Source organism: Zalophus californianus, chromosome 8, assembly GCF_009762305.2.
Source record: "Zalophus californianus isolate mZalCal1 chromosome 8, mZalCal1.pri.v2, whole genome shotgun sequence".
Taxonomy (NCBI): Eukaryota; Metazoa; Chordata; class Mammalia; order Carnivora; family Otariidae; genus Zalophus; species Zalophus californianus.
Genome location: NC_045602.1, coordinates 113,402,170 through 113,425,942, shown reverse-complemented (window position 1 = coordinate 113,425,942; position 23,773 = coordinate 113,402,170). Strand labels below are relative to the sequence as shown.

The window sequence follows — 23,773 nt, the reverse complement described above, 5'->3', positions numbered from 1 at the left end:
CTCTCTCAAATAAGTATTTTTTAAAATAAAATATTTAAGAGAGCATGAGCAGGAGGGGCAGAGGGAGAGGGAGAGAGAATCTCAAGCAGACTCCACGCTGAACGGGGAGCCTGATGTGGGGCTCGATCTCACAACTCTGATCTTTATCTGAGCTGAAACCAAGAGTCGCCACTCAATCGATTGTGCCACCCAGGCACCTCCAGACTTGTAACATTTTTAAAGGTAGATCCCACAATCCATTTACTGATAGAGATAGTTCAAGAAAGAAAGAAGAATCAAAGGTGATTGTTTTTGGAATGATGACACCATTATAATTACAAAAGTGAAGCACATGTCTGAGGCCAGTGCAACCCAAGAGGCTCATAGTGAGTGCCCAACAGTATTTAATATGGGGACCTGAGCTTGTCTAGGCTCCCTAGAAGAAGTGATAATGAGAGTTAAGCCCAGAAGACCATATGAGTTAACTAAAAGAATGAGGGAAGCATAAAGAGTGGTCCTGGTCAAGAAGCAGCAAGTGCACAGGGTGAGTAAGAGTTTTCTTCAGGCAGAAGGAAAGTTGATGTGTGGAGTTGAAAAGAAGCTCCTGGGTCAAGACTGGGCCAGAGAGGTGGGGTGAGGGGAGTGAACTTGATCCTGAGGGCAGTGAGAGCTAAAGGGAGGTTGTAAGTCAGGGAGTGATACGCCCCTTTAGAGCCCCCAAAACAAAACACCCCGTGTGTAGAAGGTTCTGGAAGGGAACAGTGGAAACCTGGAGACCAGTGAAGAAGCCATGGTTTGGTTAAGGCTCTGGTTCTCAGGGTGGGCAGGCCAGGTTCTCCTAGGTTACCATTCCTGGGCTTGTGACTTTGGGCAAGTTACCTACCCTCTCTATTGCTCCAACTTTCCCCTCTATAAATGGGATTGAGGGCAGTACCCATCTCACGCGATTGTGGTCAAGATTCAATGAAATAACCCAACAGAGCTTGGGGCAGGACTGGATGGGAGGGCGCGACAACGATGACCCCACCATCGCGCGGGCTCCCCCGGAGGTACAAGAAGAGGCTCCCCACAGAGGAGAGCCCTTCCACTTGGAGCAGCCGGTGGTCGTTGTCCCTGAGGGGTCTGGGAAAGCGAGCGAGGACTTCGGGGCGGGCGCTCCACCCGGGGGCGGGGCTGGAGGCAGGAGCCTGCCTCGGACGCTCCGCCCCGCCGGCCTTCAGGAGCGGGCTTGACTGCCCTCTGGTGGCCGAGGGTGGGGTGAGCCCTGAGGCCACGCCCACTGCAGCTGCCCTTCGGTGGCGCCCCGGACCTCTGTCTCCAGCAGGCCAGCGTTCCCTGGTGTCTGTCCTCCGTCCTGCTCACCAGAGGGACCTTTACACTTCCAATCTTGGGGTACCGTATTCAGAGCTTGCCACGGCTCTCCTGGGACTCGGGGTAATCATTCTCCTTAGTTCAACACCGAAGTCTCCAGCCTTACCCCCTACCCCCACCCCTGCAATGCGTCCCTTGCCCCTGACCTTTTACCTTAGCCACTCAGGACCCCTCTTCAGATTTTTGATCCTTCTGGAAACATCTTTTCACATACAGGCAAATACATAGATATAAATATATTTTGATCCTCACCGCACTGCCCCCCCCGCCTTTTTTTACACAAATGGTAACAGACACACTCTGCCTTACCTTTTACCCCTAAATAATGTATCTTATAGAAGTTTCCATATTCATACATGAATCCCTGTGTACTCATCGTGCAGCTTCAAGTTATCAACACTCACGGCAGCTTCATTACTTCTTCTAGCTGTGGTGTTTTAGCCAGACCTCTAACTCAGTGATACCCAACGTGCCGTGGCACATGCATAAAATATTGAAATTGCACACTGAGGGAAAGTTGGGAGGGATTTCAGACTGCCCATGTGGGTCCTAGGGGAAAAGCCATTCCATTTCTATATACTAGTTTTGATGAGGAGAAAAATGAAATATATTTAATAGTGAAGTATTAACTTTGAAACAACGAATACATTATTTTATATGAGCTTTTATAATCAAAATGGTTCACACAGTTCTTGATCAAGGCTTATTACTGATGATCTCTTCAAATTCTTGGTAGTCAGCATCAACAAGAGACTTCATAGCCACAAGTAGGTGATAAAAGAAAAATTTTAACCATCCTAAAGCTTACAACTGAAATTATATTTAAATGTTCCAACAGTTCTTCCCTTTATTTAATTGACAAGTATAATGTTGTATTCAAGTGGATTTCAAATCCAAATGAACTTTTTCATTTCAGGTATTTTTTTTTAAGATTTTATTTATTTGACGGAGAGAGACAGTGAGAGAGGGAACACAAGCAGGGAGAGTGGGAGAGGGAGAAGCAGGCTTCCAGCGGAGCAGGGAGCCCGATGCGGGGTTCGATCCCAGGACCCTGGGATCATGACCTGAGCCGAAGGCAGACGCTTAACGACTGAGCCACCCAGGCGCCCCTCATTTCAGGTACTTTAAACTAATGATAAGCTCCAGAATACAGGAAATTATGTAAAGCTTTCAAGTCCCCCCTTTTTTTTTTTGAGAAAATTGTAACTGTTATTAAACCTGGGCAAGGCCATACAGTGCACAGGGAGAGAGGAAAGGAGGGAGAGAAAGAGTGCAAAAGGAAGGAAAGAAGAAAGGGACAGACTGTGTAGTAAGACCATTTAAATTTCATAAGAATTCACAAGGCTTTTTACATGTAATTATTCAAGCTAATCATGTGTGAACCTACTGAAATGAGGTGGTTTAAATAATTTAGGAGGGAATTAATACTTCATATGACCAGAATTCTAACATTAGTGCATGGACATTTATTAAAAAATCAAATAAGACATAAATGTGTTGAGATGGTATTTGTCAATCTTAAAGTTTAAGGAAGTCACTCTTTTTTTAAGGAAGCTCCACAACCCAGTACGAGGCTTGAACTCCTGACCCTGAAATCGAGAGTTGCCTGCTCTACGGACAGCCAGCCAGGTGCTGAGGAAGTCACTCTTAAAACACTAAGGTACCAAGGGGCACCTGGCTGGCTCAGTCAGTAGAGCATGGGACTTTGATCTTGGGGTTGTGAGTTTGAGCCCCACTTTGTTAAGAAGGAATATAAACAATGTAGTGACTAGCCAACAAGATAGTTTGTAAATTTGTTGATGAGTGGGGAAATGACCAGTCCCCACATCAGGAAGGCTTGACTCAAATTGCACTGATGTAAAAAACAGTGCCCCCCACCCCCTGCAAAATAAAACAAAAAAACTGTTCCCCGTCCTATTGCCTTGTAAAAATAATAGCAATAAATGAAAATAACAATAAAGCCCTTATTTGCAAACCATTTATGTGGCGGGACATCGCTCTGCAGCTGGATGGCCATCCCTTTTACATCAATCTCACCTGGGCTTCGTGCCAAGCTCCTTGGGCACCTGGAAAACAAATTCCTCCAGAGTCTCCACAGACTTTGTGGAGGGTCCTTGTGGAGATGGATGGCCACGCGCTCTGTGGCTGACCCCTGTAGTAGATATCCAGGAAGAGCCCAACCTTGGCCATGCTCAGCTCATCCTGATGAAGCAATGAGGGCTAGAGGAGAGACAGGCTGTGTCGTGGTTAGGAGCAGAGCTCTAAAACCATACTTCCTGGGATAGCTGGGTGCCCTTGGACAAGTGTCTTGACATCACCTGTAAAATGGAGATGATAGTAATGGGTGGTTGTGTAGATTTAATGCAGGTTGTATGTTTGTTAAGTGCTTAAGAATGGCATCCGGCACTGTACATGTGTTATTAAGCTATGCCGTCAGACCATTCCCACACCGGCTAGACCACTGCTGTACAGAGGGGTGGTAGAGGGGACTAGTCTTGGGGCTCCACCTGCCCCAGGCTCTGTGTCTTAGTATGCATATCCCCTGAAAGCAAAGTCTAAAAGTAAGGATTCAGGTGCAAGTCGTTTAAGTGGTGGTCCCAGGACAGCGGGGACAGTGAGACAGGGAAGGACAGGAAGCCAAGACAGGGTGCAGTGACAAGTAAGTTGCCACCTCAGACAATGGGGCTCCTTCCCAGGGGATCCTTTGAAAAACCTGTGGAATATTCTAGGGACAAGAACTTCGAGGCATTTCTCCACCAACTCCCATCCCTCATTGGTTGAGGGCCACTTCTCTGTTATTTCTCCTCAGCATTTGGCACTTCCTGCCTGCCCCATGCTTGGCCCAAGCTTAAGTAAACCTAATGTCTAAAAGACAAGGTGACTGTTTCCTTGACTGAGAACTGTCCACCAAATTTGCACAGGACTTCTGAGGATGGGCGGAGGGCACATGGCCGTGGCAACAACAGATCTTCACAACTTGTGAAACCGTGTAGCACACCAGCTGGGAAACCCGCCTTGAGGGAGGAACAATTTCCTAGTTATCAACTTTTGCTAATCCAGACAATACTGCAGTCAACAACCTGGTGTATCCATCATTTTGCACACATACATGTATACCCACGGGATAGTCATAGAAGCAGAATTGCTGGACCAAAGGATATACGCATTTGTTTTGCTGGAGACAGCCAAAGCTGTCATCCTGTGGAACTGCGTGTCTCCTGCACCCTTGCCAACATCCGCATTCACAGTCTTTGATCTTTGTCAATCTGGTTGATGAAAAAATAGTATCCCATACTTTATTTTTTTATTTTTATTTTTTTAAGATTTTTTTTAATTTGACAGAGAGAGACGCAGCAAGAGAGGGAACACAAGCAGGGGGAGTGGGAGAGGGAGAAGCAGGCTTCCTGCTGAGCAGGGAGCCCGATGTGGGGCTTGATCCCAGGACCCTGGGATCATGACCGGAGCCGAAGGCAGACGCTTAACGACTGAGCCACCCAGGCGCCCCATATCCCATACTTTAAAATTTCATTTGCAAAACTCTAACTGAGGTTGACATCTTTTAATAATTTAAAAGCCATCTGTATCCCTGATAAGTTAATGAATCCACACAATGACCAGCGAAGGCTACAAATGGCACACAAAGACGCTAAGCATAGTGTGCCTCCTGGCCAAGGAACACAGCACACCCATGAAATATTCTTGTCAAAAAGTCAGATCTAAATGTGACCAAAGCCTCTAAATGTAACCACCATTGATGGAAAACGCAGGGGATGGAGGGGCACAGTTACATGGGAATGTAATCAGTAAAATGCAGATGGGGGTGGGGGAAAACTAGTCAGGACAAGTGACCCTGCTTCTAAACTCACTCTTCCAGGAAGATAGAGCAGATCTACTTTTCCCTCTTTCTCTTGCTAACTAAAAACCCTGGACAAGCGTAAGAAAACCCTGAAAGGTGATGAGAAGGCAAACCGGCCAGGGACCTCAGGACCCTAGAAATGACACGGTGGTGAGTTAGGGAAATAAAAATATATATACTGAATGAGATGAAAACACAACATACCAAAATTCGCAGCACACAGTGAGAGCAATGCTGAGAGGGAAGTGTGTATAATAAATGGGCACATCAGAAAAGAGAAATCTCAGTTCAATAATCTAAGCTCCCACCTCAAGAAACTAGAAAAAGAAGACCAAAGTAAACTCAAAGCAAGCAGAAGGAAGGACATAATCAGGAAAAGAGTGGAGGGAAATCAGTGAAATTTGAAGACATACAAAGAAATAAAGAACTCTTATCAGATAAAGGTAATTACATCGGAAAATATAAAAGAAGCATTCTTGTATTTGGGGGTTGTAACTCTGTTTCCTACATGATTTAAAACACAAATGCATTAAAGGGGCACCTGGCTGACTGTGTTGGAGGAGCATGTGACTCTTGATCTCAGGGTCATGAGTTTGAGCCCCGCACTGGATGCAGAGATTACTTAAATTTTTTTTAAATGCAAATGCATAAAAAAATTAGAAATCTATGTTAATGGGCACGTAATGTATAAAGATACAATTTGTGACAAAAATTTGCTATAGAAAGGGGGAGCGTGGAGCGATGTAGGAGCAATTTTTATGTTACTCAACTTAAATTGATATCAGTGCAAGGTTGTTGTCAATTTAAGATATTAATTGTGGGATGCCTGGGTGGCTCAGTTGGTTAAATGTCTGCCTTTGGCTCAGGTCATGATCCTGGAGTCGTGGGATCAGCCCCACATCAGGCTCCTTGCTCAGCGGGGAGTCTGCTTCTCCCTCTGCCTGCCACTCCCCCTGCTTTGTGCTCTCTCTCTCTCTTTCTCTCTCTCTCTCTAGCAAACAAATAAATAAAATTTTTTAAAAAGATGTTAATTGTAATCCCCATGGTGACATGATACTTAAGAAAATATCTTAAAAATACACACAAAAGGAAATAAGAAGAAATCAAGAATTTAAGCATCACTATAAACCAACTAGCCCCGGGCACCTGAGTGGCTCAGTTGGTTAAGCCTTTGCCTTCGGCTCAGGTCATGATCCCAGGATCCTGGGATCAAGTCCCAAGTCGGGCTCCCTGCTCAGCTGGGAGTCTGCTTCTCCCCCTCCCTCTGCCATTCCCCCCACTTGTGCTCTCTGGCTCTATCTCTCTGTCAAATAAATAAATAAAAATCTTCAAAACAAAACAAAGAAAAAACCAATTAGCCCTACCAGACATCTGTAAAACACACCACCCAACAATAGCAGAAACACATTCTTTGGTGCACATGAAATGTTCTCCAGGATAGGCTGTATGTTAAACCACAAGTCTCAACAAATTTAATTTAATTTATTTATTTATTTTTAAATAGGATCCACACCCAACCTGAGGCTTGAAGTCATGACCCTGAAATAATGAGCCACATGCTCTTAGGACTAAGCCAATCAGGCACTCCTAAATAAACTTAAAAGATTGAAATCATATAATGTTTCTTCTCCAGTCACAGTGGAATGAAGCTAGAAATCAATAATAGAAAACTAGGAAATTCACAAATATGTGGAAATTAAACAATACACTGTTAAATAACCAATAAATCAAAGAAGATATCACAAAGGAAATTAGAAAAAACTTAGAGACAAATGAAAACAAAATACCAAAACTTATGGGATACAGTAAAAGCAGTGCTTAGAGGGAAATTTTTCGCAGTAAATGCAACCTAGTACTTGAAGAGTGCAAGCTACCACAATTCACGCAATGTAAAATCGGTCATTTGAATAACCCCGTAACAATCAAGGATATTGATTCAGTAATTTAAACACCCACAGACCCCCACCACCCGCAATGATTTCACTAGAAAATTCTACGAAGTGTGTAAAGAATTAACGCTATTTCTACACAATCTCTTCCAGAAAATAGAAGAAAAAGGAAGGGAATTACCTTGGTATCAAAACCAAAGATGCAGATGAACCAACTGCAATCTTTAGCTTTAAGGTGGATCCTCATTCCTAGGGCACCTGGGTGGCTCAGTCGGTTAAGCATCCGACTCTTGATTTCAGCTCAGGTCATGAACTCAGGGTCCTGATCTCAGGCTCGTGAGATCCAGCCCTTTGACAAGCCCAGTGCAGAGCCTGCTTAAGATTCTCTCTCTCCCTCTCCCTCTGCCCCTCCCCACTCTTAAAAAAAAGGTGGATCCTCATTCCAAAAAAATTCAAATAAATAATAACTTTTATGAGGCAACTAGAGAAATTTGCATACTGACTGGATATTTGATATTAAGGACATATTGTTAAAACTTTTATGTATATTAATACTATTATAGTTGTATACATTAAATAGTCATTATTTTTTTTTAAGATTTTATTTATTTGACAGAGATAGAGAGAGCAAGAGCAGGAACACAAGAAGGGGGAGTGGGAGAGGGAGAAGCAGGCTTCCTGCCGAGCAGTGGGGCTCGATCCCAGGACCCTGGGACCATGACCTGAGCTGAAGGCAGACACTTAACGACTGAGCCACCCAGGCGCCCTCGTTATTGGTTTTTTTTTTTAAGATTTTATTTATTTATTTGAGAGAGAGAGAGAGCATGAGTTGGGGGAGGGTCAGAGGGAGAAGCAGACTCCCTGCCGAGCAGGGAGCCCGATGCGGGACTCGATCCCAGGACTCCAGGATCATGACCTGAGCCGAAGGCAGTCACTTAACCAACTGAGCCACCCAGGTGCCCTAGTCCTTATTGTTTAGAGACACACACTGAAATATTTGCAGATGAAATGATGTGACATGAGTTATTTAAAATAATTCTGGGGTGGGATGTCTGTCTGGCTTAGTCGGTAGAATGTGCGACTCTTGATCTCCTGGTTGTAAGTTCAAGCGCCACATTGGATTCAGAGATTACTTTAAAATAAAATCTTAGGGGCACCTGGTTGACTCAGTCGGTTAAGCGTCCGACTCTTGATTTCAGCACGGGTCATGATCTCAGGGCTGTGAGACTGAGCCCTGTGTCCAGCTCCACACTGGGCATGGAGCCTGCTTAAGATTCTCCCTTTCCCTCTACCCCAACACCACCACCTCGTGTGCATGCACTCTTGCGTTCTCTCTCTCTCTCCCCCCCATAAAAAAACAAAACTTAAAAAATATAAATAAATAAATTAAAATAAATTAAAAATAAACAATTCTCTCCCCCTGCTTGGGTTCCTACTCTCGCTGTCTCTATCAAATAAATAAAATCTTAAAAAAAAAAAAAAAAGAACTTTGGAGGACACTTCTTTCTTTTTTAAGATTTTAGTTATTCACGAGAGCGAGAGCACAAGCAGGGGGAGAGGCAGAGGGAGAGGGAGAAGTAGACCCTCCTCCGGCCCCCCTGCCGAGCTGGGAGCCTGATGTGGAGCTCAATCCCAGAACCCTGGGATCATGACCTGAGCTGAAGGAAGACACTTAATCCAGCTGAGCCACCCAGGTGCCCCAGGACACCTTTTTCTTTGTAATCTTCCTGGTCATAACTTTTGCAACACTTTCTAGTGCATTTATCTTTTTCTTACTGATTTGTTAGGTTGTTGGTTTTGTTTTGTTTTGCTTAGTGTATTAAGGAAACCAGTCCTTTTTCACCTTTTTAGTTCCTTTTAGTTTCTTTCTCTCTTTTTTTTACAGAGAACTTTACTATTACAGGACGTTTTGACCCAAATGTTTTGACCTCATGGATGTGTTTATCCCAAGACTATTTTGACTGTGAGGTTTTGTTTTGTTTTGTTTTTAAGATTTTGTTTATTTATTTGACAGAGAGAGACACAGCGAGAGAGGGAACACAAGCAGGGGGAGTGGGAGAGGGGAGAAGCAGGCCTCCCGCCAAGCAGGGAGCCCGATGCGGGGCTCGATCCCAGGACCCCGGGATCATGACCTGAGCCGAAGGCAGATGCTCAACGACTGAGCCACCCAGGCGCCCCTTGACTGTGAGTTTTGAATCCAAATATTTTTATCGGAATTACACTAGTTCTTTTTTTTTTTTCTTAAAGATTTTATTTTTAGGGGGTGCCTGGGTGGCTCACTTCGTTGAGCATCTGACTCTTGATTTCGGCTCCGGTCAGGATCTCAGGGTTGTGAGATTGAGCCCCGAGTTGGGCTCCATGCTCAGTGGGGAGTCTGCTTGGGATTCTCTCTCTCCCTCTGCTCCTGCCCACACTCAGGCACTCTCTCTCTAAAATAAATAAATAGGGGCGCCTGGGTGGCTCAGTCATTAAGCGTCTGCCTTCGGCTCAAGTCATGATCCCAGGTCCTGGGATCGAGCCCCACATCGGGCTCCCTGCTCGGCGGGAGGCCTGCTTCTTCCCTCTCCACTCCCCTGCTTGTGTTCCCTCTCTCGCTGTGTCTCTCTCTGTCAAATAAATAAAATCTTTAAAAAAATAATAAATAATAAAATAAGTAAATAAATCTAAAAATATATATATTTTATTTTTAAGTAATATCTACACCCAACGTGGGGCTCGAACTTAAACTCCAAGATCAAGAGTCACATGGTCCACTGACCGGGCCAGGTGCCCCAGAATTACACTAATTCTAATAGAGCAATAGTGCTTTTTTTTTTTTAAGAAAGCCCTTTCTTGAGCAAGCTGCATGAAGTCAATTTTATTCCTCAATCAGTTATTTTATGACCAAAGTTAAATTCTTTCTAATGTTTGCTATTATAAATTTAATTTTACAAAATTATTTTTTCATTGCAACCAACCTGACTTCATGGAGGGAATGCCACCACGAGGATGTGATTCTTTCACTCTTGTTTATCCACATCTGATTTCACTGGTTTTCTGCCATTGTGCATTATCTGCTCTTGTCCTTTATTTCCATTTGGTTTGATTTTTCAGGTCAAATTTGATTATCTAAATGTCAAAATGTTATTATCTGTTTGAATTTTAGTATATCAACTGATTAGATGTGGTCAGTTTTAGCTTCTATCAACATAATTTTGTGTTGGTTGTTTCTACACCATCAGTGATAGGATGTAGTATTTGCTCACAATTCTGCCTTTCTCCCTACTCCACACTCACCATGAGTAATCTGATGGAGGATACTTCTCTGCCTATTGATGTTGGGCTTGGCTGTGGGTGGGAAGACTGTATTTTCCAAAGATGGCCACAACAGTATCTCCCATCTCATATGCATCTTACACCTCGCATTGTGACATCAAGCAGGAAAGTCTATGTCCTCTCCCTCGTGAACGTAGGTGGAACTTGGTGAGTGCCTTAACCAACAGGGTTCAGCAGAAGGGATGCTATGTGTCTTCTGAGGCTAGATCATAAAAATGCAATACGCTTTTTTCTTGTTCTCTCGGAATTCTCACTCTTGGAACCCACCCAACATGCTTTGAGGGAGTGCAAACTAGCCCACACAGAGAGACCACCTGGGGATGCCACAAAAGAAGGATGTCCGGTTGACAGCTCTGACTGAGCTGTCAGGCTCAGCCAGCTGACAGCCAGCATCAACCACCAGAGTGAAAACACCTCCAGAAGATTCTGGCCACTGCCTTTTGAGTGTTTCCAGCTGAGACCTCAAACATTCTAGAACAGAGGCAAACAGTAATGACTGAATTCCTGACCTACGGAATTGGCGAGCATAATAAAATGGCTGTTTTATGCCACTAAGTTTTGGGGTAGTTTGTAATATAGCAATAGTAACTGGAACACCATAGGACCTGCTTTGACCAGTGGAATGTGGTGCCGATTCTGTGTGTGCTCATTCTGAGCCTGGGCTTTAAGAGGATCCTGGGTCCCTAATCATCCCCATGCCCCCTCGGCAGTCTCTGACTTCTGCCAAGAGAAGAAAATGCCCTGGGTGCCCACTGCTCCCAGAACAAGGAGACACATGGAATAATTTTGAACCCAACTGTTACGGGCTGAGTCGTGTCTCCTGCAAATTCATACATTGAAGTCCTAACCTCCAATACTTCAGCATGTTGTGGGTCTTAGGGTAGGGTCTTTAAAGAGGCGATGAAGGGATGCCTGGGTGGCTCAGTCGGTTGGGCGGCTGCCTTCGGCTCGGGTCATGATCCCAGTGCTCTGGGATCGAGTCCCGCATCGGGCTCCTTGCTCAGCAGGGAGCCTGCTTCTCCCCCTGCTTATACTCTCGCTCACTCTCTCTCGCCCGTGCTCTCTCTCTCTGACAAATAAATAAAATCTTTAAAAAAATAAAAATAAAAATAAAGAGGCGATGAAGTTAAAATGAAAGGAAAGGCCCTAACCCAATCGGACTGGCGTGTTTATAAGCAGAGGCAATCTGGACATACCGAGAGACACCAGGGATGCGCATGCACAGAGGAAAGTACATGTGAGGACATAGCAAGAGGGTGGCTATTTGCAAGCCAAAGACAGAGACATCAGAAGCAACCAATCCTGCCAACACCTTGATCTTGGACTTCTAGCCTCCAGAACTGTGAGAAAATACATTTCTGTTGTTTAAGCCACTCAGCCTGTGGTATTTTGTTATGGCAGCCTGTGATAGTGTGATTTATAATAAGAAATATATATATTTGATCTTAGTCCAGTTTCTGGCACGGAGTTCCTAAAACCCTTGGAATTTGCTAAGTAATGAGAGCAAGGAAGGTGTCTTTTCTTATGTTAACGAGGTGACTTTTGAACCCCACCTAAGGATTGCCCAGAGAACAAACCATGTGATTAGAGGGTTGAACTTTCAATCCCACACCCCCACACCCACCCCACCTCCGGGGGGAGAGAGAGGGGCTGGAGGTTGAATCATTCCCCAATGGCCAATGATTTAATCAATCATGGCTCTGTAATGAAATCCTCCATAAAACTCCAGAAGGACAGGTTTTTCGGAGAGCTGCTGAGTTGGTGAACACGTGGAGACGGGGGGAGAACAGTGCCCGGACGGGACACAGCAGCTCCATGCCTTTCCCAGTGCCTTGCCCTCTGCATCTCTTCCATCTGGCTATTCCTGAGTTCTGTCCTTTTATAAGAAACTGGTAATCCAGTGAGTAAACGGGCTTCCTGAGTTCTGTGAGCTGTGCTGGTAAACTAATCAAACCCAAGGAGGGGATTGTGGCATCCTTTGATTTCTAGCCAGTCGGTTGGAAGCACAGGTAACCTGGGCTGGGGACTGGTGTCTAAAAGTCGGGGGCAGGGCTTCTTGTAGGACTGAACCCTTGACCTGTGGTAGCTGATGCTATTTTTGAAGTGCGTGTCAGAATTGAGTTGAATTTTCATACACCCAACTGGTGTCTGGAGCTGAACATGGAGCCCAACACAGGTTTCGATCCCACGACCCTGAGGTCATGACCTGAGCCACCCAGACGCCCCTTAACTCCGTCCCTTTATCCTGCTTTGTTTTGTTCCTTTACAGCACTCATCACATATTCATTTTTCTGTCTCCCTCCATAAAAGAATGCCTCCTCTATGGGGCCAGAGACTTTATCTTATTCACTGCCGCATCCCCATGGCCTGGATTAGTACCTGGCATACAGTAGGTGCTCAACAAATATTTGTTAATAATTGACTGAATAAAGGAGTGTCTTTGCCTTTGCTCAAGCCACTCCCTCCACCTGGAATACCTTCCCTTCTCCTTCCTCCCTTTCCTAATGCCACATATCCCTTAAGACTAAAACCTAGCCCCTATTCCTCCAGGAAGCCCTCCCTGATTGGCTGGGCTCTGGGCCCCTGGAAAGTGGCTTATTCCTGCCCTTCCTTCACCACAGTACTCAATCTTAGGTATACTGTAGGGTTTGTGGCAGGTAAAGACTGAGGTGGAGATTGAAGACAGAAGAGAACAGGCCAGCTTTATTGGCGTTAAGAAGAGGAAAGGGCCCTCCACAGGCTCTAGGCCGGGGTGGAACTGCAGGGAGGGCAGCCCGGATGCCACGTCACTTCTTCCATTCCTTCTTCTCATAGTCCCACCGGGAGGCCAGGCCTTGCACAGGGTTGCCCTTCATATCCAGGATGCGCTGGAGCTGCTGGGCCTTCCACTCATCCGTCAGGGTGATGGGCTTCTTTGGGAACACTGCAGGTAAGGCATGGGGTGGGGACAGGGGTGGCTCAGGACCCTGCAAGTCTTCCACCCTGTCCCCCTGAGCCAGGGTCTCCAGTCACAGGGTTAGGACATCCCTTCCACCCTGTCTGTCCCCCCACCAGACTCCCTGCTAAAGCTTCATTCCAGGGACCTCTGGGTTCTGGTCCCAGCTCTGCCTTAGACTCACTGTGGGAATTGGGCCAAGGTCCTTCCCCTTTCTCAGCCTGCTTCCTTACTTTATGGCCCAGTGGAATGGATCCAAATCCCAGCTCCACCCTCCCTTGCTGTGTGACCTTGAACAAGTCACTTCATCTCTCTGAGCCTCAGTTTCCTTCCCTGTCAAAAACAGGTCCTATCTCCTACAGCTGTGGGGATTGGATGAGTGAGTATGTATAAAGCAACTGGTACAATGTGGGACAGATATTAAGTACATAATATATGGTAGTGATTATAATTACTAAGTTTGCTCCCACTGACTGGGAAGAGCCCAGGATGAGATGGTTTCTTTTGCTTCCTAAGGGGGTTGGAGGTAGGAGGCGAGGAAGGGGCGTTCACTTTAGAAATCTGAGGAGGGCAGTACTTAACTAAAAGGCTGAGGCACTCAAGAGGCATTCTAGGTGCCTTGATGTGTGCATCAGGGGAGGTGGAGCTCCCTACACTGCTCAGACCTTACCTCCTGGTCCATCTGCCCCTGAGGCTGACTCAGCCTGTCTGACCTCCTCACTGGAACTTTCTAGCCCAGTGGGTGGGAAAGAAGTAAAAGATCTTTATGGCACCCATCAGCACCAAACACTGGGCTAGACTAGAATTCATCCTCATTTCATCCTCATGGAGGTGGGAATTCCCATCACAGTCTTACAGAAGAAGAAAGGTGAGGCCGTTGGAGGTGAAGAGCTGGGGCACAAACTGTCAGCCCTTCCCCAACAGCCCCTCCCCTGCTTCCGGAGCAGTGCTTCTTAGAGCTAAGTGGGCATCAGAATGACTTGGAGAGCTTGTTAAAACACAGATGGCTGGGCTTCACCCTCAAAGTGTATGACTTGGTAGATCCAGACTGGGGCTGAGAATCTGCATTTCTAAAAGTTCCCAAATGATGATGTTGGTCCAGGGACCACACTTTGAGAATCCCTCTTCTGTAGTCATAAGCTGTTAGCTGGGCATGTGACCAGCTAGCTAAAAACTACATTTCCCAACTTCCCTTGTGGCTAGACATGGTCATGTGATCATTTCTAGCCAACAGGAGGTGAGAAGAAGGCACAAGTGCAACTTCTGGACCTTAAAGAGGAGTGCATCCCTTTCCCTGTTCTTGGCTGGAGCTGGAGCGGCCATCTTGGATGGCAAGAAGGAAGCACATGTGGAGGACGGCAGTGCAACACCACAGAAGGAGCCTGACGTTGCAGAGTCTCCATACTCTCCCTGGCCTTTTTTGTGAGAGGAACAAAACCTGTATCTTGTTTAAGCTCTTGTATGTTGGAGACTCTCTGTTACAGAAAAATTAATGGTTAATAACAGCAATCAGTAAGAGCACCATTCATGATTATGTGCCAGGCACTGGCTTACAGCCATTAAATCCTCACAAGAACCCTGTGATGTGGGCACTATTATTTTCATTTTACAGATGAAGGAATTGAGGCCCAGAGGGGTAGAGCTTCTACATCCCAACCCGGGCAGCCACGATCTGCCCTTCACCCTACACCTCCTTGGGGGACTTTTCAAAACTCTGCAGAGGAGTGCCAGCATAGTTGCCCTATAAGAGCTGGGCTGGTGGCTCTGACCCCAAGGGCACGGCCCAGGCCTGCAGCAAGGTGAGGGGTTGCCACTCACCATAGACCCGCTGCCACCAAATCAGCAGAGCTGTGAATCCAAAAAAGAAGAAGACACAGCCCATCACTGTCTTCCACTCATTGGAGCGACGGTTCATCTCTGCAAAGGTCTCATGGAACTGGAGGCGGTACACTGGAGGCAGAGGAGGGGTGGGGAAGGAGGGGCCTTGCATGTATCCCTTCTAAGAACCCTGGGCCGAGTCCTGGCCTCAGGAATCCCCAGCCTCCCCACTCTTGCAGCAGATACTGTCCATTCAGCAAATTCTTATTGAGCATCTACTGTATGCAAAGCGTGGCCAGGAGCAGGCTGCAAATATCAGAGTCGTTTAGGGGCATGTCTGGTGGGCAGGACACATCCCTCCTGTTTCCCAGGGTCAGGTCCTTCCCCCCCACCCACCTTACCTGCCTCTCTGCTCCATCTCCCCGCACGACTCAGTGATACCCAGGATGCTCCATGCTCTCCTGCTTCCATATCCCTCCCCACGCTGGTCCCACTGCCAGGCAACACCCTCTGCCTCACCATTCAAGGCCAGCCAGGACATGCCCCCCTCTGGGAGGCCCACCAGGATTCTCTCTCTCTCTCTCCTTTGGGTCCTCACAACCCCTTGGACACACCTCACCCTAGCCACGCAGCCTGTATTACGGTTATCCGGGTTTGTGTCAGCTCTCCCATTGACCTGGGAGCACCAGGGCAGCTATGTCCCCAGCATCACCTAGCATCTGGCTGTGCACAAACAGCTGACTGAATAAAAGAATAAATGAACAAATGATGAACTTCACCCCTCAGGTAGGCATTCAGGTGTTTGGGGATTTCTGGGGTCTTGGGTGGGGGCCCTTCCTTTTTTTTTAAGATTTTATTTACTTTTATTTTTATTTTAGAGAGAGGTGGAGGAGGGACAGAGGGGGAGAGAGAAGGAGAGAGAATCTCAAGCAGATGCAGCATGAGAGGTCATGACCTGAGCCAAAACCAAAGAGTCTGACACTTAACTGACTGAGCCACACAGGTGCCCTGGGTGGAGGCCCTTCTTTTCAAAGTCACCCCCCAGCCCACCCTCCCCAGCCAGCCCCACCCTGACACCTACAGGCCACCTTCTCGGCATGGCTCAGCTGGGTCCAGTTGCCCTTCTCCTTCTCCTTCAGGGCCTGCTGCTCAGCATTGAGCTCTGTGCAGAAGGGCTCATCAGGCATGGGGTAGGAGCGCTGGGCATGGTAGTTGCTGTAAGGGGGCATCTTCTGCTCACTGTGGGCTGCAGGCACAACGGAACAGCTGAGTTCAGGCTGCCCCTGGGACATCCCAGTTCTACCCATAATATTTCAAAAGAGGGCTGCATTTATTGAGCACTTACTTTGTGCCAGGAGCCATTCTAAGGCCTTCGGGTGAATTGACTCATTTACTCCACATCACTCCGAGCCAGGTTGAGACGGTTATCTCTCCATTTTACAGATGGAGAAACTGAACAGCTAAGTGACTTGCTGAAACTCACAGAGCAATAAGGAGCATGGCCAGGGCTGTAATTCAGCCCCTCTGGCTTCAAATCTCATGCTCTCTGGGAAGATTTGAGGTGAGGTAAAGGCAATGGGTGGACAAAGGCTGAGTGAGATGAACCTGAGATGGCAGATGTGTAACTGCTCTGCAAACTGTAGGGTGCTATCCACATGCCTTTGACCACTGGTTGAGGGCACGCCTTTGGAGTCAGCTGGGTTTGAGCCCCAGTTCCACCCACCCCAGCTCCAGCAAGCCCCTCGACCTCACTGTGCTTCGATGTCCTCCTCTGGAAAGTGGGGATAGTAAGAGAGCCTACCTCACCCTGTTGTGGGAAGTTTCAAGACACTATACTTGAAAGGGTTAGCACAGTGCCTTGCAGTAGATGCTCCGTAAGTTATACTGCTAGAGGTCGGTTTTACTACTGGCTTCCTTTCCTGCAAGCTTTCCCTGATGGCTAAGCCCTCAAGGGCTCCGCGTGGGTGTCCAGGGGGTCCAGAGCAAGGCTGGAGGGTCTCGATAAAGCTTCTGTTTATTGATACCAGAGACGCCCACATGGAAGGCCTTGGTACTACCTTGCCAGGACGGCATGGGACTACTTTGACCCTTTTAATATCTAGGTCCCCGGGCCTCAGTTTGTTCATCTGAGAAATGGAGATAATAGCACAGCATCCACCTCACATGGCTGTCATGAAGTCTGAGTGTGTAATCTGTGTGAAATGTTGATCACAGCTTGGGGTACATAGTAAGGGCTCAATAAATGTTATTCTTCCGGGGGTCTGGAAGAATATCCGGCTGAAGTCTCTCCTGTTTTAGGCCCCTTTCTTCTGACTAGGGTCTGGAAAGAAGGTGCAAGCTTCTGTCAGCACCCTCCGCCTCAGGACACAAAGTCCTTAGGGGCCTGAGGTTTGGGGGTCAGGCCCTGAGGAAGCTTCGAATGGAAGGGGGTGCTGTCAAATGAGAGCTCCATGTCCTGGAGGCATGTGGCCCAGGACCAAGGAGTGGGACTGTGGGAAATGGTCTGGGGCAGGCCCAGGGCAGCCAGCAGGCAGGAGCCCACCCTGCCTCCGAGTTGGACAGGGATGAGGCGCGCAGGTCTTACCAGCACTTCCTGGGCTGTGCATCCACCGCGGCCCGGGTGCTGCTTTCTTCAGTACCAAGCTCCAGGCAGCTCTGAAGAACATCTGTGCGTGTGTGTGTGTGTGTGTGTGTGTGTGTGAGTTCTGCCCCACGTTGCCCTCTGCCCCTACCCACGGAGCCCAGACAGAGAAACTTTTCCACAGGTGCTATGGTGGGGGGCGTCCCAGAATTTCAAAGTCACCCTCATGCCCCTGACCCTTCTACTTTTGTCTGCTATCCTGATAGAGGTGGATGGGGGTCCTAGACATTTGGAGCCCCCCTCCTGGAACCTCAATTAACCTTCTGAGAAGTGGGAGGAGGCCTAACTCCTGAGGCAGGGTCTCAACAGTTTGGGGCTGGGAGCCTGGGTTCTGGTTCCAGCCCCAGCTCATCCAGGCCAAGCTGGGAATCCTCCCTCAGCTGTTGGCTCCCCCTCCCAGAGGAAACTGGGTGGGAGTCCAGGTAGGGAGGGAGCAGGTCCCAGTGCTACCTCTCTTCCTCACAGGGCCATCTGCCAAGGTCTCCGCACAGCCGGTCTGGCCCCCACCCCTTCCCCCCTAATTGGCTGCCTACGTGCTCACAGAGCCTGCTCTGCTGAATCTGGTGGGGCGAGGGGACAGGCTGAGCCCAACCCCCTACCGCCCCAGGGAAGTCTCAGGGTTTGGCATCCCAGCGGGTTTGGGGGTGGGGGTGGGGAGAGGATTTAGAGGGTAAGGACCCAACTGGGTCAGAAGGAGGAAGAGGAGTACACATCTGGGGAGAGGAAGGGAGTATCCCACTTCTGGAAAGAAAAGGGGCTCCCCACATCTGGGGAAAGAGAGAGGCACCCAATAACTAGAGAGGAGGGGCTGTAGCATATGTGGGGGGCACATCTAGGAAGGAAGGGCTCCCTGTCAGTGATAAGTAGCCCCACATATGGAGAGAGGGAAAGAGTAAGCTACATTTGGGGAAAGAGATGGCGCCCCACATACGGACAGAGGATAATTCCCGGAGGAGTCCTCGACTCTGAACTTCCCGAAGCCCCCTGATCCTCCTCGATGGCAGGAACCACACCGGCCCTGACCGACCGGTGACGAAAGTTCGGGTCCAAGCCGCATCCCTCACCCGGCCGGGCTCGGGCAGCCAGGCTCTCCCACCCACCCACTCACTCACCTCGCGGCTCAGCGCCGAGGGCGACTTGGGTCTGCAGAGCGAGTAACGGAGAATGGGCCGCAGAGGGACCAGAGCGCGGGGCGCCCGCCCCCGGGCCCGGCCCACAGCCTTCCCCAAGGCCAGCCCCTGCGTGGGAACGTCCTGCCTCGGCCCGCCCTGGGAGCGGCGCCCCGGCCCCCAGCCTGGGGAGGGGCACTGCGAAGTGACTCTCCGCCTCAATTTCTCCGCCCACGGGCGTCCTGTCTCTAGAGACCTCCCGCCAACAGCGCCTGGGACTTTGCTGGCGGTGTGTCCTGGGCCGGCCCAGCCCTGAGTCTGGTAGTCCGAGGAGCTGGATCATCCTGCCTCCACACCTTTTGTTCATTGCTGTTCTTTGCGCTTGGAATGCTCTCTTAGGGACTTTGCAGACCCAAGTGTGGCCAACTTTCCAGCCCAGGCTCAACACCTCCTGCTCCAGGAAGCCCACAAGCATCTAGAACCTGGGAGCTGGTCTGTAGCGTATCACCTTGCTCCCATGCCTCCATATACCCAGAGGAGGTGAAAAAAGCCTCCCTCTGGTGTTCAAATCTTAGCTGTGTGGCCCTCAACAAATGGCCTAACTTCTTCTTCTTTCTCCTTCTCCTTCTTCTTCTTTTTATAGGATTTTATTTATTTGTCAGAGAGAGAGGGAGAGCACAAGCAGGGAGAGCTTCAGGCAGAGGGAGAAGCAGGCTCCCCGCTGAGCAGGGAGCCCGATGCAGGACTGGATCCCAGGACCCTGGGATCATGACCTGAGCCAAAGGCAGAGGCTTAACCGACTGAGCCACCCAGGTGTCCCAAATGGCCTAACTTCTGAGCTCCTGTTTTATTTTCTAGAAAAGGAAGCTAATGATAGTACCTACCTGACATAGCTGTTGTAAAGATTAAATAAGTCAACAGAACAGCATCAGGCACATTAACCCAAGATTTATTTATTAAGACTTATTACTGGCATTTTGAGTGTCTGTTGTTTACCAAGTTAAGTGCTTGGGGATATAGAGCCAAACAAAACTAAAAACAGTCCCTGAACTTTTAGGGCTCACAATCCAGTTCCAAGCAGTGAGAAAGTCCTGTGCAAAGGCCCAGAGGCAGAAAAACACAGGTGTTTTCAAAGAACAGAGAGAGTCCATCTTGGCCTGAGTGTGACAGGCAAAGAAAAGGGTTGGAGAGGGGCTAGACCTCATAGGCCGTGGTATGGATCCTAGATTTTATTTTATTTTATTTTATTTTAAAGGATTTTATTTATTTATTCGTCAGAGCAGGGGGAGAGGCAGGCAGAGGGAGCAGCAGGCTCCTCACGGAACAAGGAGCCCACTGTGGGACTCAATCTCAGGACCCCAGGATCATGACCTGAGCTGAAGGCAGACACTTAACCAACTGAGCCACCCAGATGCCCCTTAGATTTTATTTTAAAGATGGGAGGCCACCAGAGGTAAGTTGGAAGTGATATGGTAAAATGGAACAGAGCATGAGTTCAGGAAATGTGTTGTGCGATTGTTAGAATACTAATGGTGGACTGATGAGTGAAGGCTGTGGGTCCCTTCTGTGGCCTGGGTCCAGAGCTTTCTATGTCTGCCAGCTCTGGGCCTACAAGATGGGTCAGTGCCCACCTGTCCATCAGGGTCCCTGTGGCCTCACTGGCTACAGGGACCCACTCTAGCCAGTGTCTGGATGGAGGGGCTTAATCCCCAGGGGGTAGATGAGCCTAGAAGGGCAGGGACTCAGGGAAGGTGCTAGGGAGACCCTAGGGTGGGCAGGATGTGCGTCTCCATTCTGAACTTCAGCAGCAACAGGCACAAAGCCATGGGAAGGCAGTGTGGGAGGCTCCTGGCTCTCCACGACATGAAACCCTCAGCTCCCAGGACTGGCCATGGTTACTCCTGGGAGCTGCTCCTCCCTCTTCCCCATGACCAAGAGAATTTCGAGTTGAGAGACCCCCCAAGGGGACCACCTTACCTCTTGGATGCTAACCAGGGTGTCCTGAAGAGTAGCCCTATGGACCAAGGACAAAGGAAGACCCTCCTTCAGACAACCTGGGGACAGCACGCCGTAAGTCTTGTCAGACCTTTCCAGGGTGTAGGCTAGCACTGGCTGCACTGGAGTGAGTGGCTGATGTGTAGGCTCTGATGCTGCTATGCTGGTGGCCAAGCTGCATCATTTCTGGGCCTCAGTCTTCCCATCCCTCACAGGGCTTTGCACGAAAAGGCATTTGGGGAATGTGACCCTCTGTTCTGCCCTGCCCGCTCCCCCCAACCCCCGCTTCTGTCGGAACTCTAGGCCCCAGATGCTGGGTGATGCTATGATGAGGAACATCTGTAGGAGAAGCCAGTCCCAGGGCTGAGGATGAGGAGAGGGAGGCAGTCCTCAGGCGGCTCAAGATGGATATGGGGCAGCACAACCGCCTGCAGGGCAATGGTCCGGAACCTGGGAATAGTCAGGCTCCCTCATAAGGCAGGTCACTCAGGGGGCCCTGGCTGAGGAGCAGGAGTCTCCCCTGGGAACCTTGGAGGGCACTAGAAGGGAGGGGCTCCCGATGGTACATTACAGGCTAGCTACTGCGATGGCCCCTACATGGAAATGCAGGTTGAGGCTGCATAAACAGCAGGGATGGGAGGTGAGAGGAATCTGTCCCTTCCCCACCGGCCCCGCTGCTCTGACCCTTCAGTGGGAGGCTATAGAAAGGGGCAGCTCTCACTCATTTTATCAGATCCAGGGAGGCCCGGAGATTCTGCCAAGACAAAGACCTGAGCCACGGCCTCAGCATCCTGCTGGTAGGACCCCCGACCCCCACTTCCCCCCAGCCTATTCAGGCTTCGGACAGGACCCACCTCCGGGCCCCCAACCCAGAGGGAATACTGAGGAAGACCTAGGCCTCACGCAGGACCCAAAGGCGAAAGTAGAAAAGGTGTTGGACAAAACGTCGGGGACCCCTACCCTCACCTCTCAGGAGCCCTAGGAGCCTGTTGAATAAGGGGAGGTCTGGTACAGGAGGGGCGGGGCCAGAGAGGTAGGATAGGCCGAGTCTAGGACAGAGGAGCGGGGGGGGGGGGGGAGGGGGGGGGGGGAGGGAAGCGAGGGTGAGCGACATCCTTAGGTGCGGGGACTGCAGTGTAAGAACTGGGCCCGGGAACGGCAGGGAAACGGAGGCACAAAGCGGTTGGGGCTAGTTGGACGGGTGGGTGAACAGAGAAGGCATGGTCAGGATTGGAGGGCGAGGCCTATGCAGGTCTCCCGCAGGAAGGCGGGCTAAGTGCATGGGCCTGAGATTCCCCAACCTTGAGGCCTGCGGGGAGACGGGCTGCGCCAGCATGACGATGCCCAGGCTGCAGCGCGGGCTCGGAGAACGTCACGCGAAGACCCACAGCTCCAGGGGCCAGTCCAGAAAGCGCTTCCGCAACTGTGGGCAGGCGGGCCGGGTCATAACCAACGCCGAAGCAGGGCTGCCACGGAGAAGGCCTCTAATGGCGGGTATCTCGGCCCTGGGAACGACGCCTTGGGTGGATTTCGCTGGGACGGGAAGGGACCGTTGGCCTGGCAGGCGGAGGAAACCTCCTTCAGGCGGGTCTGACCTCTCTGCACCGCTCCGGCCCCAGGGCCGAAGCCCCCTGAAGGAGGCGGCGGGGCTGAGGGTGGGGTCCGGCTGGTGGCAGCCAGGCAGCAACGGCGACTGGTCCCCCACCTGGCACACGAAATGCGCGAAACTCGCCGCGTTCAGCGGAAGGGGAATTTTTTGCCGAGCAGCCGGAGATATGTTTGGGGCGGACCCCTCTGCCTGTCACTCAAGGCCCCTTAGCCCCGCCCCAGAGGCGTCAGTCCTCCCGCCCCGCCCACAAGCGGTCCTTCTTCCAGGTCTCGCCACCTGCCTTGTCACTGATACTACGCCACCTACGTCCCTCGTCTCCTCCCTCTTTTCCCGACCTCGAGCTTGCGGGTCATCCCTACCCAGGCCCTCGGACAATCTTTGTGCCCCCTTCCTGCTGGGCTCCACCTGGCGGCCCAGCGCGCGGCCATCTCCCGCCCGACCCTGTCCTGTCAGTCATTGCCGGCCCCGCCCAGCCGGGCGGGCCTTCCGGGCTTACCGGGTCGCTGGCCTCGCCCCTACCGTGACAAGCTCCTCCTCCATCCCTCAGCCGCGGGCCGCCTGGGCCCTGTCAGTGCGTCCGGCCCTGCTTCACCAGCCACGCTAAACCCTTGCCCTTGGCCTCAGCCCTGCTCTCTCAGTCCTCTCTGGCCCCCCACGGCGACCGCCTCCACTCCCTTGCCCTGCCCAGCTGTCATCCTGCTCGCCGCCTAACGCCCCGGCCACACACACACACACACACACACACACACACACACACACACACACACCCCGGCCACACACACACACACACACACACACACACACACACCCCGGCCACACACACACACACACACACACACACACACCGGCCACACACACACACACACACACACACACCCGGACCCGCCCCCGGAGGCTCTAGCGGACAGTCACTCCTCTGTCTTCTCCGGCCGGCGCCAGCTCCAGCCTCGCCCTGTCCATCCCCCGAGCCCCGCCCCCGGCCAGCTCAGGTCCCGCGTGGCGGTCAGTAGGGAAGCAGGGGAAGGCGGCTGCAGCGGCGGAGGAGTCGGAGGCGGTCCCACGGCGGGGCTGGCTCTGACCGCGGTGAGAGAGCGGAGCGGCCGCTCGCCACCAGCCGGAGAAGGGGGTGAGGGTTTGTCAGAACTTGCTGCAATGAAACCCCGGGGTCTGGGTCCTCATCACCGCCCCCTCACCTGGGCAGATATATACAAACGCCAGGCAAACGACCCCCTAACTAATACCTGGGGCGGTGAAGC

At 50.2% G+C, this 23,773-nt stretch overlaps 1 protein-coding gene and 1 long non-coding RNA gene across 3 annotated transcripts; one reads left to right on the top strand and one right to left on the bottom strand.

Moving 5' to 3' along the window:
* The first annotated feature begins 149 nt into the window (after window positions 1-149).
* On the top strand, window positions 150-14,569 carry LOC113936989. The gene is made up of 3 exons (XR_003524443.1): window positions 150-3,010; window positions 13,225-13,339; window positions 14,549-14,569. It is a non-coding gene; the product is annotated as an uncharacterized LOC113936989 (long non-coding RNA).
* Window positions 13,092-22,259, bottom strand: LOC113936988. 2 transcript variants are annotated; one of them, XM_027620589.1, is made up of 6 exons: window positions 22,210-22,259; window positions 20,891-20,927; window positions 17,748-17,829; window positions 16,245-16,409; window positions 15,164-15,295; window positions 13,092-13,333 (listed from the first exon to the last, which is right to left on the bottom strand). In XM_027620589.1, the coding sequence occupies exons 1-6, from the start codon at window positions 22,242-22,244 to the stop codon at window positions 13,197-13,199; spliced, it is 588 nt and encodes a 195-aa protein (XP_027476390.1). In that variant the 5' UTR covers window positions 22,245-22,259; the 3' UTR covers window positions 13,092-13,196. The 2 variants fall into 2 exon arrangements, with proteins under 2 accessions (XP_027476390.1, XP_027476391.1); XM_027620590.1 differs by lacking the exons at window positions 20,891-20,927; window positions 22,210-22,259 and adding an exon at window positions 18,917-19,048.
* Between the last annotated feature and the right edge of the window lie 1,514 nt (window positions 22,260-23,773).

Bases quoted from the DNA above. Each gene is read 5' to 3' on its own strand.
- LOC113936988 (XM_027620589.1), bottom strand. From the start codon at position 22,244: ATGCTGGCGCAGCCCGTCTCCCCGCAGGCCTCAAG. The intron at 17,830-20,890 runs GTAAGGTGGTCC...ACACACGCACAG, and splicing joins CCCTGGTTAGCATCCAAGAG to ATGTTCTTCAGAGCTGCCTG. The intron at 13,334-15,163 runs GTGAGTGGCAAC...CCTTACCTGCAG, and splicing joins TTGGTGGCAGCGGGTCTATG to TGTTCCCAAAGAAGCCCATC.